Here is a 17987-nt window from a genome sequence, read left to right as displayed (position 1 = left end):
GGAGACACAGGTGGTTTTAATATTACAGAATATGTTTTTCCACTGTTTTTACTGTTTACACTGATGTAAATATTACAATTTTGAATTTAAAACAGTTTACAAGTTACAACTAAAATGAAGGAACAAATTATGTCTTTGATAACTGGAAAAGAATATATGAACCCATCAGTTTACAGTATTCTGATGCCCAATTTCTAGGCTTTATAGGTAATAATGGTCAGGAATGTTGGACTATTATTGCCTTTTTAGCTTATAAGTAGAGGACAGAAACTAGCCAGACAGTCATGTGTGAATTGTTTGAGTGGGCAGAATAAAATAAAACGTCAGTATTTTTAGTAAGTGTATTTTATTTGCTTTTATTCTTTCCATAATAAATAATATATTTGTAGAGTAACCCGTGTTCTGTAGTCTTTAATATTTCACTTTAATAGGTAGAACTGTCTGAGATATGAACAAAAGCAAGAGATGCATCAAAGTTTGATTTAAAAATCTTGAATAGTTATAAAAATCTGAATAATCATTATAATAAATGATAAAAACTATTAGTTTAAAAATCTTCAATAATATTAGTGAAATGATCTAGTTCAGTAAACGTTCTTCTCTGTTTATCCGTCTGATTTTACTGTCTGGTTCTTTAGACCGCCCCTGTCATTTAAAAGACTATCTCAATGGTGAATGTGTCAAGTATAAAAGCCTCGTCTGTTTCGTGGTGCCAGGCGAAAGTATAAATCAGCCTAAAGATGTTTGTTTTGTAGTTCAATGATGAATCTCATGTGACCTGTCTTCAGTACTGTTCAATTTAAATACATTTATTTACCACTAATTTAGTGATTTAGCATTTTCTCTTTATGTGTTTGTGTGTTTTTGATATTGTGATATAGGTCTTAAATTTAATACTTAATGGCCTTAAAAAGGTCTTAAAGTCTTAAATTTGACATTATGATATGTGCAGAAACCCTGACACTGAGACATCATCTGCATCTCATTACATTTATATATGCAGATATGAGTATAGTCAAATCTGCGTTCAGACTTTGTGGGGACTTTTTTGGTCCCTGTCAGGAAAATGACTCCTAAATCATCCTGAATTCACTACTGTGAAAATGTAAATGTGCAGAATGTTTCCTGCGAGGGTTAAACATATGCAGATAAAATATAATGAGAATAACAAAAAATAAACGTGTATCATCATCAGCTTAGATATTAATAATCAATCAGAAACCTCTTATCTTAGCCTCATAAAGCTCAATATATATGTGTTTGTGTATGAGTGCATGTGTGCTCATCTGTGTGTGTGTTTGTGTATGCACGTGTGTGTTTGTGAGAGAGTCCACAAGTAGTGTGTGGGTGAGTGTGTGAAATGTTTGCTGGCATCACGTCGGGTTTGTCAGTTTCTGCTGCTTTACAATTGAGACGTCTCTGACACTGCAGATTCACAACTGCTGATTTAGGATCTCATTTCCATCCATCCAGCGGCACATCTGTTGTTTGTTATAAGTGTGTGTGTGTGTGTGTGTATTAGTTATACTTGTGAGGCCTCACTTATATAGAAAGATATCAAAACGAGCCACTAGTGTTGATATTTCACTGCTCCTCACTAATTAACAGTGCTTATAAATCAGACAGAAGATGTTTTTATTAGTAGGGTTAAGGTTAGTGTTAGGGGTAGGCCACAGACACAATCATTAACCTCATAGAAGAACAGTAGAAGTCAATGTAACGTCCTCACTAAGATAGTCAAACAAATCTGTGTGTGTTTCAGGCTACATCATCTACTACAGCACGGATGTGAACGCAGAGGTTCATGATTGGGTGGTGGAGCCGGTTGTGGGGAACAGACTGACTCATCAGATTCAGGGCTTGACTCTGGACACCAGCTACTTCTTCAAGATCCAGGCCAGAAACTCTAAAGGCATGGGGCCCATGTCTGACGCCGTGCAGTTCCGCACTCCAAAAGGTCCTAAAACTCCTAAACATCAGTGTGTTTACTGACCTGCTCGTGCAGCTCACTCATGTTTCTGTCTGTTCATTTACAGCTGAACCCTCAGACAAGATGTCCAGCGATCAAGGTAAATTACCATGTTTAACACAGTCATCAAAAATCATGAAGTTAAAGGAGTTAGTCTAGTACTTAAAGGAATAGTTCACCCTAATAATGAAGTTTGTCATTAACCTTATTTCAGAAGTTTGAGTTTCTTCTGTTGAACACTAAGAAGATATTTTGAAGAATGTTGAAAACCTGTAACCATTGATTTCAATAGCACTTGTTTTTTCTACTATGGAAGTCAATGGTTGCAGGTTTCTGTTTTCTTCATAAGGTCTTCTTTAGTGTTTCTACACAAGAAATTAATTTAAAATAATGTAAATTTGATTATGCATCTATTAGATAATTATACATAAAGAAATATTATAAGAATATTCTACAGTCATAGTAGGTATTATAATAGATATCTAGCTATTTAATGCTATTAAAATGCCTATTAGCCTTCAAATACCTTTTTTAAGTCGCTCATACAACACTTCTTAAATATATTTTATTTGTGATGTTTTCCAAGTTTTAACAAAACGTTTTGTACAATCAAGGTTGTATCTTTTTCTTTAATAACCTTTGCAGCCGAAATAAATCAACAAACAAGTTCAATTAAAAGAAAACCTTTACAGTATTGTATACATTTGCAGTTAGACAATATCAATTGTAAAAATAAGTCAAAATAAATACCTACATTATAATACAAATCAATAATCGAACATGTTTATAGTGGTCTTCTGCATGTGTTTAGAGTAAAGCAATATTAGTGATCACGTTTAAACCTGTTTACACAAATGTCTTCATATAGCTCAGTTAAAGGAGAGAGTGTGTGTGTGAAAGTATGTGATCATAGGTAGGCATGTCTCATTAACTTCCAAATCCCTTTATTTAATATTTAATTTTCTCTCATTTCAAATATAAAAGCAGATCACACGTCCACATTGAAGCTTTAGGTGGCTCTGCTGATTTCCACTCTACTAAAAAACGTAGCTAAAGCAAGAACATTTGTCCCTTTATTTGTCAATGAGCTTTTGAGTTCAGGTACACCAAAACTAGCTGATTCCACATCAGACTTCATATCTAGATTAAAAGCCTCATTTAATGTTTTAGATATTTGGTCCAACAGTCACTCAGCGTTTGACGAACCCAGAACATATGGGAAAAGCTCATCAATATCAGGATATAGTTTGAGAGGCTACACTTCGTGTAATAGGCTCAATGAATCATTTTCAATTGTATAAGGTTGAGGTGTGCGCAGTTAGTGGATCCATTTACTCTACTCAGAGCCTCATCCCATATTTCATCCGGTATTTCATTTGCAGTGTTCTTCACACATTCAGAATTTGGTCAACTAAAGCATCATTTGGAGACATGCAATACTTTAATAAGATATGAATATATTTACATAATGGATATGTTTTTCTTTTAATCTTGCACAAATGTGCTTTTTTTATTGCAGAAATGCATGCCTGGTACTGAATCAAAACACTATTGAGAACAAACATGCTGACAAACACAACTGTTTTTATACATGTATACATAATGTACAGTGTTGTAAAGATATTAAATGAATGGAGAACTCGAAACAAGCAGAATTCCTTTATTGAGACGTGTTGGTTAGTCTGCAGCTCTACAGCGTCTTCAAGAAGTCCATGAGTCTGCAAGAGCCTTTAGGAGTCTCTTACAGGTCTGCGGTCTGCAAGTTTCATCAAGTCTGAAGCATGTCTGAAATGAGTCGAGGAGGAGAGGAGAGTGGCTAGGTGGAGATTAGATTATATAAACGTATATCCCCACAGGAGTGTATCTCTAAATCTATCAAATGCAGACATTAACACAGTAGATAAAGTTTCCAAACTACAATTGCATATCATTTGTCAGATGCATTGTGGGATGTCAGTGATGTGATGTTGTTATTTATAGGTCTGCAGGTAAAACCGGGTCACCCGACTCTGCCGGAGCACGGGATTGGATCCAACATGGGTAAACAGAAGACACACACTTTAACACTTAGTTGTGGATCTTCTAGATCATACACACTCCCTAAACTCTGCTTATGAAATGCTTCCGTCAGGACGCATGCTTAAAAATAATTCTAGCTTGAAGAAATGCTAATATAAAACCACTTTTCCCAATACCAGTTGCTAGTTTAAATCACATTATTGTTTAATAGGAATGTTACGTTTGTATTTATTTATTAGAATGATTATGTGTGACCACAAAACCAGCCTTATGTTGCATGGATCTCTCTCTCTCTCTCTCTCTCTCTCTCTCTCTCTCTCTCTCTCTCTCTCTCTCTCTCTCTCTCTCTCTCTCTCTCTCTCTCTCTCTCTCTCTCTCTCTCTCTCTCTCTCTCTCTCTCTCTCTCTCTCCTCTCTCTCTCTCTCTCTCTCTCTCTCTCTCTCTCTCTCTCTCTCTCTCTCTCTCTCTCTCTCTCTCTCTCTCTCTCTCTCTCTCTCTCTCTCTCCTCTCTCTCTCTCTCTCTCTCTCTCTCTCTCTCTCTCTCTCTCTCTCTCCTCTCTCTCTCTCTCTCTCTCTCTCTCTCTCTCTCTCTCTCTCTCTCTCTCTCTCTCTCTCTCTCTCTCTCTCTCTCTCTCTCTCTCTCTCTCTCTCTCTCTCTCTCTCTCTCTCTCTCTCTCTCTCTCTCTCTCTCTCTCTCTCTCTCTCTCTCTCTCAGATAAGCCGGGCATCACAGGCAGTCAGGAGAACCATATTCTGGTGATCGTGGTGATCGTGTCTGTTGGTGTGTTCACCATCATCGCTGTGGTCGTAGGAGCTGTTCTGTGCACACGCCGCTCCAACTCACACCAGAAGAAGTGTGTGCTTCATTCACGCACACACACATATTCATGTATGTTCTGTCTGACAGGGATTTCCATCACAGATGAGGAATTTTCTTAGTCTTGACAAGACCTAAAGAGCTTTTATAACTGCAAAAACAGCCCAATTAATAATCAAAAAAATGTTTGACATAATATATGTGTGTGTGTATTATATATATTTATATATGTGATACACACATATAGAAACAAAAGATACCAAACAATTTTGTTACATAGACATTTAAATGTGTGTGTGTGTATATATATATATATATATATATATATATATATATAACTTATATCCTATACATTTCTATTTGAAATCTAAATAAAATAAGCATTTTCTGAAATATATGCATGCATGTGTGTATCTATACATACATAATACATATACACACACACATATGAAGTCAAATCAGACTTTTATTTTGGATGTGATTAATCACAATACATTATTGTCCAGCACTAATTCTTTTTAATCCAAGTCAGTGCTACATTAGCTCAGCTCAGAATGATTTAATAAACTGAACTGAATTTCTGTATAGTTTTACATAAATACTATGTGATATAGGATGCTACATTTAATGCAGCCAAATCTAAATTCATTTAGAGTTTAAGCTGTTCATATACCAAATAAAACTGAAGCGAATCAAAAAATCTCAACTACATTTAAACGTGAAAGTAAATATTACAAAGATTTCTGATTGATCATGTGACACTGAAGACAAAAGGCATTTTAAACTGCGCTCCATAAATAAACATTTGAATTCTAATCATTTATTTTTTACAGCTTTTACTGTGTTTGATCAAATGTATGCAGTCTTGCTGAGCAGAATAGGCTTTAATACATTACATTCTGCAATCAAATATTATTAAAATAGCAAATGGAAAATGTAAGATAACGTGTGTGTGTGTGTGTGTGTGTGTGTGTGTAAATGTGTCATTAAGCATGTCTTTTCTTTCTTTCTCAGGAAACGTGCGGCCTGTAAATCAAGCACCGGCTCCCACAAATACAAGAGCTCCTCTAAAGACCTGAAACCTCCAGATCTGTGGATCCATCACGAGCGCCTGGAGCTCAAACCCATGGACAAATCACCAGAACCAAACCCTGTGATGACCGAGACGCCCATCCCTCGCAGCGTCCAGGAGCCGGTGGTCGAGACCAGCCACCAGAGACGCGGTGAGGACACACACATACAAATATCCATCAATGACACACACTATCCTGCCTTTCTCATATAATACCCCAGAGCAAACATAAACACACTGTAGCGGCGATTTTGCTCACGTCATTCCTCAATATAAAAGCTAAGACAGACTAAACTTTTAAAAGTACTTTTATATAAGACAGAGCACTATTAGGCTAGATAATGTGCATTGCAGGTATTTAAGATTGAAGGAAACAAGTAGTGCAACATGATTGTGTGGTAGATTCACAAGTAAACGTTGTTTTCTTTATTGAGTGATGAGTTTAAGTAAAGTGTGCGGTGCATATGGAGACAAGAGTGTTTCTACCTGTCACTCACCATACCTGTCAACCCTCCTGTTTCTCCTGGGATTCTCTCGTGTTTTACAGTTCTGTCCCGCTATCATCCAGTATAGGTATTTTCCCGTATTTCTCTATACGCAACCCATACCACTGAACCACCAGGGGACGCCCCTTGCTCTTAAAAGTGAATCTGTTCTGTGCTTTTATTTCATTTATGCATCAAAATACTCTGAAATAATTATAAAAACAGTGGGATTCCCTTCCTTTCCATTACAGGTGCCTTGCCAATCCTCAAAACAGTCTATAGTGATAAATAGATCCAGTTTCCCAAACGGATTCTGTACATGAAAATTGAAGTGGAGCGAAAGTGGACACACTGGGTTTTGGATGCGTATTTAAACAGACATATACACATAATACAATAATACAATATACATAATAATATACCATTATTAGTATTAATATACTGTTATTAAGAAAAAAGCTTAGTCTGATCGGAAAAAACTAACCTATGCCGGTTCTTAAAAAACGATTCAGTCAGTGTTTTTGTAGCCTAATCTAAATTTGCTATTTAAGTGAAAATATTGAATGCAGCCCTATCTGTTTTATTTGTTTTATTTAGTAGGCATATATTCTGTTTTTTGTTGTTGGAAACACTGAAGGTGCATTAAAATTCAGTTGTTCGCACATTTTAAAGCAAATTAATATTTAAAAATGCAATATTTAATGTGTCAGACACAAAATAAACACGTCAAATATATACTCTTAAAATTAAATAATAATTTAATATTATTCTGATCGTTAGTTAATATATGAGAACACAGTTGTTGGTTTGGAAAATGAACTGAAATGAGCATCCGTTTGTGTCTATTAAACCACAGTCGGAGACTTTTTTAAACTGAATTTATTTCTTGCCCTCGAATGGCTGGTCGCACCGGTGCAACCTAAGATTTTTTTTTTTGTCGCACCATTGAGAAATTAGGTCGCACATGCAACCAACTTGGTCACACTATAAAGTCCTGTAATAATAATATACACATAATAAAAAATATTAACACAATAATATTTTTTAACACAACACATTTAGTCTTAAATGAGCATAAACAGTTAGCAAAGCAATCGAATGCTTCCATTATAGATCTGTGCATTTTTAAAGTGACACCTCTGTTATTTAATGTAATCAAAGGAAACATCTAAGAGCCCTTTCATACACTTGGTGTGTTCGGTGTGATTTGTTGCTATTTTCAGACCAGCGCAACTCTAAGTATCACATTTTGCGTCACGTTGTTTAAATGGAAAATCCATTTGCGCCGCTTTGTGCACTCATGGGTGTGCTGGTCTAAAGAGGAGGTGTGTTAAGGCGCATTGTTGGCCCGTTGCTATTCTGAGGAACTAAAATAGACTGCACCATTGACCAACTGAAAGCTGCTCTAAAGTCCAGAAGAGCATGGTAGCAATGCACTCAGGATGTACAGCAACACACACATGTCTTGACAGGTGAACACAATTAAAAGATTCAAATTATACAAAACTTATTATTTTCTACATTAATTTGAAAACCACTGCCTCTATGCCTCATCTCAGGCATCTCATTTCAGTTTATTCATGACAATTTGCATTTCTATAATGTTGTTATTATTATTAGTATTATTTATTATTTGCATATTTATATTTGTTTTAATAAACACAAGTTTAGATTTGTCCACCTGTGGGGTTTTAGAGACGTCTGCATCTCCATATGGATATGCATATAGAACAGGACGTGTGTTTGGATATAAGTTTTTGACCACACTTCATTATTATTGTTCATTTATTCCTTTGCTGGAGATTAGAACTGAATTTAGAAATAGTTTTGAATCAAATCTTTGCGCTTAAATGAAATTAATTATGTAGGCTAATGGATGTGTTTAGCGGAGTGAGTTTCCACCGTTTCCTCACTCCACCAAAGTAAAGGAGTAAAGTAAAGAGGCCATGTAGAGGAGGCTTGTTCTTTATCCTCACGCTGCAGATGCTTTGTTTAACTGTTTTCTCCCTAGTGAAGCGTTCAGTTTGTCCACTCAGTTTTTCCAAAGTCCACCATGTAAATAGCAAATGTGCCATGGTGTGATGCAACTGACTCTTAAAGGGAATGGGAGACCAGACTCTGATTGGTTTAATGCACGTTATGCTGAAAACACACCCAGAACTCATTAAGAGAATTAGCACAACTCTGTTAGAGCATGTGCCGGGGCGCAGAGCGTATTTTTTCCATCCATTAAAATAGCAAAAGTTGATTCGGACACGCCCTTAATGCTTTTGCTCCATCCGCTTTAGACTTTTGACATCCCAGTGTTGACAGGTATGCCACTCATCTGTGTGAGGCACACTCAGAAATGCACAATGTGTTTGTTCTGGAGATATGGAGCGATTGAAAGAAATAAATAAAAAGATAATAATGAGAGCAAAACTACACTGGTCAACTCTATTTGACTGATATCTTACATGTTTTGAATGTTTCATGATATGAAATGTTTGCTGGCATCACGTCAGGTTTGTCAGTTTCTGCTGCTTTACAATTGAGACGTCTCGGACACTGCAGATTCACAACTGCTGATTTAGGATCTCATTTCCATCCATCCAGCGGCACATCTGTTGTTTGTTATAAGTGTGTGTCTGTTTGTGTGTGTGTGTGTATTAGTTATACTTGTGAGGCATCACTTATATAGTAAGATATCAAAACCAGCCACTAGTGTTGACATTTCACTGCTCCTCACTAATTAACAGTGCTTATAAATCAGACAGATGTTTTTATTAGTAGGGTTAAGGTTAGGGTTAGGGGTTGGCCACAGACACGATCATTAACCTGATAGATGAACAGTAGAAGTCAATGTAACGTCCTCACTGAGATAGTAAAACAAACCTGTGTGTGTGTAGGACATGATGTGGAGGACAGTGTGTCCACTTTGGCTGGACGGAGAGCAGTGAGACCCAAAATGATGATGCCGTTTGACTCTCAGCCTCCACAGCGTAAGTTTACTGTGAGAAAGAAAGAGGGACGCTGCTGGATGTCCCATCATGCCTCACTCACCTGTCCTGTGCTCTCCACTGTGTGGTTGTGTCTGCGTCGTCGTCTTATAATAATATAGACAATAATAATTAAAGAGTAGATCTAACACTGGTGAGCTTTTTTTTGTAGCATTATTAGCATGAGGACGAGCCTGACATGATTGTTGTGCCTCGTAAGATGCATATTCCTGCACATTATTAATTATTATTATTCTAAACTCCACTTTTATTTAGTAGTTGTATTTGTATAATCAGAAATTGTTTTAATATTTTTGGTCTTTATATAGATATTATTATAGATTATTATTTAGATATTATTAGGTATAGAGAGAGAAATTATGAAAATATAAAATAATCTATATTTCTAAATTAATTAATTAAGAACTTTAAAATTAATAAATATATGCACATTTTAATTTAAAATATTTATAAATTTTTATTGTTATTAACAAAATACATTAATCTGTTATATTCTCCATATTTCATTATATATAACGCAAAATGCATTTAATTTTCTAAAAATAGTTCAAATAAATAAAATGTATACTTATAAATGTTGTAATAATTCTATTTAACTGTAAACTCTTCTTTTCATATAATTATATTTAATATTTACATTTGTTTATATATAATGTGTTTTTATTATAATCTGTTTTGTCATAATTTTGATAATTTATTTATTAATTGATTATATTTTAATATGAAATGTCTCAATTATATTAAATATACTATTAGAAATAAATCCATATGATAGAACAGTTATTTAATATCTGAAAATAAATAATTTTAAATACAGTCAACAGAAGAACATGTCATTGTGCTGTAGTGTTTACCTTGTGTGTGTGTGTGTGTGTGCGTGTGTGTGAATGTGTGTCTCAGCTGTGATCAGCGCTCATCCCATCCATTCTCTGGATCATCTTCATCATCATCATCATCATTATCACCTGCCGCCGCGGGGTTACCTTCATCACCAGATCAGCCTGAGAGCCCCAGCCACAACACACACACACTCAGAGCGAGCCGCTGGTGAGAGACACACACACATCACACACACTCAGAGTGAGCTGCTGGTAAGACACACTGACAACACACACTCCATGTACTGCACATCACTATATGTGAAGTTCAGGCTTCACAAACCCTCTGGAAAGGCACATAAGACACAATAACAGCTCTGTTTTCAGATGGAGTATAGACCTGTCGTTTGTGTGCTATAGGAAATATATTTTCTACATAGTATTATAACATTTATTGTTATTATTATTGTCTGTGTGTAGAGTCAGCGAGGAATCAGCCGGCTGCACCTGAACCTCCGGTGGCCCCCAGTCAGCCCACCACCACAGCTGAGCTCCAGAAGACTACAGAGGTGATAAAAGAGGAAGAGGCGCCTGGTATAAACCCCCCGACGGCTCACGTGCGGCCCACACACCCGCTCAAGAGCTTCGCTGTGCCCACCGTCACCGTTTCTGCACACAGCCCGTCCACATACGACAGCGCATTACCCAGCACCCCTCTGCTGGCACAGCCTGGTCAGTGTCCTGCTGCAGAAAACACACACACACACACACACAGACTTGTTCCTATATCCCAGTGGAGACTCTCATAGCTGTAATGATGTTTCTACTATACACTACCTGACAGAAGTCTTGTGGCCTATCCAAGTTTTAGGAACAGCAAATAATAACTTGACTTCTAGTTGATCATTTGGTATCAGAAGTGTCTTATATAAAAGTCAAAGGCCTCTAGATTACACTTATTTGACCACAATAAAATATGATCAGGCCTTGATTTATTAATGATTTCATTAGGACAGTAAGGTCTGACTCTGCTTAGACTAAAGTCTGCTCACTGAACCTTCAATAATGTCCAGTATAGAATATGTGCTCATGCTGCAGTGGAAACAGAATGAATATTGTGTCTGACTCCATCATGAGCTTGGAGGACTGCATCCATACATCTCTGCAATGACTCAAATCACTGATTAATAAAGTCATCTGGAATGGCAAAGAAAGCCTTCTTGCAGGACTCCCAGAGTTCATCAAGATTCTTTGTGTTCATCTTCAACGCCTCCTCCATCTTACCCCAGACATGCTCAATAATGTTCATGTCTGGTGACTGAGCTGGCCAATCCTGGAGCACCTTGACCTTCTTTGCTTTCAGGAGCTTTGATGTGGAGGCTGAAGTATGAGAAGGAGCTCTATCCTGCTGGAGAATTCGCCCTCTCCTGTGGTTTGTAATGTAATGGGCAGCACAAATGTCTTGATACCTCAGGCTGTTGATGTTGATCATCCACTCTGCAGATCTCTCACATGCCCACATACTGAATGCAACCCCAAACCATGATTTTTCCTTCACCAAACTTGACTGATATCTGTGAGAATCTTGGCTCCATGCTGGTTCCAGTAGGTCTTCTGCAGTATGTGTGATGATTGGGATGCAGATCAACAAATGATTCATGGGAAAAATCAACCTTCTGACAGTTTTCCAAAAGATCAACTAGAAGTCAAGTTATTATAAGTGCTCGTACAACGGAGATCCATGACTTTCGTCAGGTAGTGTACAAAGCCTATATTGTGTCCCCCTGCCCCTAAACCCAACACACACAGGAAACAATCTGCATTTTTACATTTTCAAAATACTTAATTCTGTTTGATTTCTAAGCATGTTTACTCATGAGGTCCCCAATTTAGGTCCCCACAGTAACACAAGTCCCCATAAGTCTGTGTGCATTCAGGTTTAAACTAGGCCACTAGGATATAAAAACAAACACACATGCACACCGTGCTTATGTTCAGACATGCTGTTGTGTGTGTTTTAGCGGTCGCAGGGAAAACCGCCTCCATCGGCACACTCAGCAGAGCTCGAGCCCCAATGGCAGTCACCGTCCCCAGTGCTCCCGACCAATCAGAAACCAGCAAGATGCTCGACATGGTGAGTGATGGAGACACTTTTAACATTGATTTATTTATTTATTTTAAATCATCGCAGTTAAATATTGTTTATTGTATTGTGTTTATGCTGGTTTTATCCATGCTTTATTTACATATTTCAATCAATCAAAAATCAGTCCAAAAATCTAAAAATGCAGTTTATTCATTATTTAACAATTAATTTCATGCTCAAAATAGCTGTTTCCATCCAAAAATGTGAATTAACTTTATGCACAAAACTGGAATATCGCAGAAAACGTGTGAATAAAGCAGCGTTTCAAAAACAGCGAACAAAATCGTCACTTCCTGATTAACTGGCGCCAAATATCAACAGTGAAAACAGAATTTGCTGCAACTGACTTGTGCTTTAGAAGGCAATCCTGACACGCAGTGAACGCGCGGTGGTGTTTGTAGGCGTGAGATACGGAGGACAGACGCTCTTGACAATTCTGCAGGTCATTAATAATATAATAACACTAATACTAAGTGGTTAAGGCGTTTTAGAATGACCAAAGCAACAGTTCAGATGGTTTACAGTGTGCTCAGCCTGCTGGCTTCTCCATTCACACACATTTATCATCACATGATCTCTTATAACAACATCACATGACTTTTTAATGCACATACTGGAATTTGTTTGGTAAAAGTGTTTCCATAGTTTATGCGCATCTTTTCTTATCGAATAAAGAGTTTATCCTACTCAGTTATGTGCATACGTTTATCAGCATTTTCAAAATGTATACGCATCTTCGCATTTCCAAAATACACATGAAAATAGGTGGATGGAAACACAGCTAATGAAGCTTGCTTTAAGCATTGGTAGGATTATATTTAAAATAGACATGAATTGTCCAGATTCTTTATTGTTTTATTAGTGTTTTAATTTAATAAAGGCACCCACATTTTTATATTGTCAGTGTGAATGTTAATATTACAAATTTATTAGCAGTAAATTTAAATATTTGTGTTAATTAAGTTAAATATATCTGTGTAAAATAAGACACTATTACATGTATCAGTCATATACAGCCCCTGGAGTATTAATAAAGGACTTGACTATGTATATTGTGCGTATACAGTTGAAGTCAGAATTATTAGCCCCCGTTTATTTTTTCCCCCAATTTCTGTTTAACGGAGAGCAGATTTCTCCAACACATTTCTAATCATAATAGTTTTAATAACTCAGTTCTAATAACTGATTTATTTTATCTTTGTCATGATGACAGTAAATAATATTAGACTAGATATTCTTCAAGACACTTCTATACAGCTTAAAGTGACATTTAAAGGCTTCACTAGGTTAATTAGGTTGACTAGGCAGGTTAGGGTAATTAGGCAAGTTATTGTATAATGATGTTTTGTTCTGTAGACTATCCAAATATTGCTTAAGGGGGCTAATAATATTGACTTTAAAATGGTTCATAAAAAATTAAAATCTGCTTTTATTCTAGCCGAAATAAAAGAAATAAGACTTTCTCCAGAAGAAAAATACTATCAGACATACTGTGAAAAATTCCTGAATCTGTTCAACATCATTAGGGAAATATTTTAAAAAGAAAAGCAATAATAAATAAAATAATAAAAAATAATTCTGACTTCAACTGTATATTATTATTATTTATTTATTTATTTATTTATTTATTCGTTCACGGTAATCATTTTTCAAGTGGTGTCTGGACAACCTTTTATTTTTGAAAGTTTGAGTATTTAATTTGTTCATATTTTTGTCCCCATTTCTTCTCTTTTATCTCCCTGGCTGGCTACATTTATAATGCTCGCTGATGTCTTAACGATGCATCACTCCTAAACCAAATGTTTCTTTGGTCCTCCTTTTGATTTGCGTTGTGCTTCTGAAATGCATGCCTTTTGTTTGTTCTGTCATAGGTTGCACTGTAGCGTCTCTCTACCATCTCTCTCTCCAAACCCATTCCCTTTCCTCTCACTCTCCTCCGTCTGTTTGTTTTGTTCCTCCGTTGTCTTGCATCCCTCAATCCTAACTCTAACACGGCTGCTGTGGCTCCTCTGGCTCTTTCTCTCAGACGTTTGAGACGGATGAGCTGTCTGAAGAAATGGCCCATCTGGAGGGTTTGATGAAGGATCTGAACGCCATCACCACCGGCTGAAGAAAGGCTTTTCTCACCGCGTCCTCAGGAACAGCTACAGGACTTCTGAATGAAACCCCCATCATCCTGCATGGAGGGAAATCCGTCTCAATGCCATTTTTCTCAACTCCTCGGATTGACTGAGTTTTTTTAGAGGATTGTATTTATGTATTCTACATTTTTTTTAGCCTCTGTGTAGGTTTTCATTGTGTAAATGCTCATTTTTAGGACTTTTATTTTGTATTTTTGTAAGAGGAAACCTCACACGCTCAAATGTTGGGCTTCATTCATGAAATGAGAGCAGAATAATTGTGTGTACATTTTTAGTTTGACTGTTTTTATGCAATTTGATGCATTTAAATTGATGCAAACATTTACATAATGATTTATTATGCGTACATAATGATCATTAGATAGTTTTTAGCATCTATACAAACATATTTTGATAGTTTCTTAATAATAATATTGGAAAAATATACAAAATCTTGCAATCAAATTGGTCCTAATACAAAGCCCAGTGGCACACCGATGGCAAAAGCCCAGGATATGTGATTCAAACTGCAGTGATTTCATTGATTTCTATTCACGTACTCTAAAACACCAGTTTATTAGTTGTATTATTGATAGATTTGCTTGAAAACAGTCATCAAACAACACACACACAATCATTTCTGCTTGCTCATGAATTCTCATGAATGTTTCATGGCTTTATTTCGGTGTCTTACATCGTGTTGACATTTTTCCATCATCATATGTGGACAGAAAAGCGAGATCTCAGTGTCTCGGGGACGCCGGTAGCATAAAAAAACAAAACAAATCTGAATATGCATCAGAAATTTCCACATGAAGTTCTCTCTCTCTGCTCTGAAGGCCGATGTTTGGTGCTTCAGAAACTCCTCAAACGTGAGAACGGCGAGTGAATGAAGCGGTTCCTCATATTCGCTCCTCTTCCTCAGGACCCTGACGCCTGTTTTCGGGCCCTCGAGCTTCATCATGAAGGAGTTCAATGCCAAGTGACTCTCGGATTTTTCTACTTGTGAGAGGTAAATCGATATATATATATATATATATATGAATATATACGACGAACTGCAAACGTTTGCTTACATGAATACTTTGTACACTCTCCAAAAGGACGATTTTTATATCCTTCATCTTCGGGTTGGTTTTTTTTATATATGAAGACGACGCATCGCTTTGTAAACATTTTCCATGTAAGTTATGAACGGTTCAATATTCAGCGTTGTGTTTTTGGCCGTGCTGTTTAGCCAATCCCTTTCTCCCAAAGAATGAGCGGAAGAAAATATCAGCGAACTCTTGCCTTGCTCGTGTACAGTTTTCTCACGTCATGAATGTCCATGTGGCTGTAACCAGGTCTGCTTATGAATACAGTTGTTGTTTGTGTTTACAATAATGGGGGAAGATTTGAAAAAAAGAAGAAGACACGAGCCATGTTGTGTGGCCGGCGTAACATCTACCGTCATTTGCACTTTTTATATTTTGGATTTGAAATGAATCGCTGATGCCATGTGAAATATGAACCTATTTTATGTAACGATGATGTCACAAGTAAACGGCTGGTTTCAAAGACATTCAGCGGTTGTTTTATGTTGATGAGATTAATCTGACTGTGTTTGCTTTCATTCCTTTCAGTTTTCAGAAGGTCAAAAATACAGATGCAATAATTTTTTGTTATTATTTTACAGGCATTGATACCTTATAAAGCTGAGTCCTGCTTTATATTAGGTGGCCTTAACTGCTAAGTACTTAAATACAATGTACTTCCTGTGTTGATAATGTATTGGGTATATATGGGTTAGGAACAGGTTTGGTGGTATGGGTACATTTAAGGATGGTGTAAGGGACAACAGTGGGGATGCTCCGATCAGGATTATTGCAGCCAATATAGAGTACTGATTCCTTGTCATAGTGATCGGGCTGGTTCAGAGTATCGATTCTGATGCTTTCTATAACTTTGCCATTGCGTAAAGCACAGGATCCCCTACACATACTTTACCTCCTCACATGTTGTAGCTGCTGATGTATAATATATGGGTGCGCATGTGTGTCTTCCTCTGCTTGTAAACACAAACTTAAACACTTGCGTATTTGGCCGATACAGATCTCTGGCCGATACAGATCTCTGGCCGATACCGATCTCTGGCTGATACCGATCTCTGGCCGATACCGATGTCTTGCCGATACAGATCTCTGGCCCATACCGATGTCTGGCCGATACAGATCTCTGGCCGATACAGATGTCTGGCCGATACAGATCTCTGGCCCATACCGATGTCTGGCCGATACCAATGTCTTGCCGATACCGATGTCTGGCCGATACAGATCTTTGGCCGATACCGATGTCTAACCGATACGATCTCTGGCCGATACCGATGTCTGGGCGATACAGATATCTGGCTGATACCGATCTCGGGGCGATACAGATATCTGGCCGATACCGATCTCGGGCTGATACAGATCTCTGGCCGATACCGATGTCTGGCCGATACAGATCTTTGGCCGATACCGATGTCTAACCGATACGATCTCTGGCCGATACCGATGTCTGGGCGATACAGATATCTGGCTGATACCGATCTTGGGGCGATACAGATATCTGGCCGATACCGATCTCGGGCCGATACAGATGTCTGGCCGATACCGATGTCTGGTTGATACAGATCTCTGGCCGATACCAATGTCTGGCCGATACGATCTCTGGGCGATACAGATATCTGGCCGATACCGATCTCAGGCCAAAACAGATCTCTGGCCGATACAGATCTCGGGCCGATACCGGGCCGATACCGATCTCTGGCTGATAACGATCTCTGGCCGATACAGATGTCTGGCTGATACCGATTTCTGGCTGATACCGATCTCTGGCCGATACAGATGTCTGGCCAAATGTAATTAGAAATTAATTACATGCAGGTATTTAATTAATCATAAGTATAATGTAAAAATGTGTGTATTGTAACATGATTAATTGTTACAATACACAATACACATAATTAATATGAACTCTTATTATGAAGCATTACATTCTCCATGAGTAAAGTAGACATTAATATTACTACTGAGGACTAAAAACAAAGTGTTGGATGTGCATTTTCTTTATTAATTAACAGATTTCCACAGATGGTTTTATACTCCACTGAGAACTCTAGAAGATCACTGATGGATAAAAGATAAGTAAAGGCTGATGTATACTTCTACTTTATACTTCAAGCGCATGCATATGGTCCGCCGCAGCCTTCACACTGTCGCAGACCTCACGCTGTGGCTGACGCCGACCCGCACCTCTCAAAAAAATGTAAGTACACATTGCAACAACGTGTAGCGCATGCTCTGTGATTTGTCTGTTTGGTAACGGTGACAAGTGTGAGCAGTGCTGAGAGCAGCAAGCCCGATTGAGCGAGTGTTTACAAGTGTCAAGTCTCGTGAAGGAGCTCCAGATGGAAACTTTTGTTTTGTGTTTATGATTAAAGTTGGTGCATGTCTGCCGTTTCCCACCTCTGAATGAGCGAGCTTCAGCTACTTGTATATTAAGATAGTGTTCAGAAAAAAACG

The 17987-nt window shown here is 37.5% G+C and overlaps 1 protein-coding gene across 1 annotated transcript in view; it reads left to right on the top strand.

Annotated features, from left to right (window-relative positions):
• The window catches only part of LOC130219153 (neogenin), a 241186-nt gene extending 225180 nt beyond the window's left edge, over positions 1-16006 (top strand). The window contains exons 20-29 of the mRNA XM_056451454.1: positions 1763-1957; positions 2037-2069; positions 3950-4009; positions 4704-4842; positions 5820-6028; positions 9251-9343; positions 10262-10408; positions 10660-10911; positions 12201-12313; positions 14352-16006. Of these exons, the coding sequence (XP_056307429.1) occupies positions 1763-1957; positions 2037-2069; positions 3950-4009; positions 4704-4842; positions 5820-6028; positions 9251-9343; positions 10262-10408; positions 10660-10911; positions 12201-12313; positions 14352-14435 (1325 nt within the window). The 3' untranslated portion in view covers positions 14436-16006. The remainder of the gene's footprint in view (positions 1-1762; positions 1958-2036; positions 2070-3949; positions 4010-4703; positions 4843-5819; positions 6029-9250; positions 9344-10261; positions 10409-10659; positions 10912-12200; positions 12314-14351) is intronic.
• Positions 16007-17987: the final 1981 nt, after the last annotated feature.

The sequence above is a fragment of the Danio aesculapii genome, chromosome 25 (genome assembly GCF_903798145.1).
Source record: "Danio aesculapii chromosome 25, fDanAes4.1, whole genome shotgun sequence".
NCBI classification, from domain to species: domain Eukaryota; kingdom Metazoa; phylum Chordata; class Actinopteri; order Cypriniformes; family Danionidae; genus Danio; species Danio aesculapii.
The sequence above is the reverse complement of the archived record's forward strand: the minus strand, read 5'-3'. Positions and strand labels throughout refer to the sequence as shown.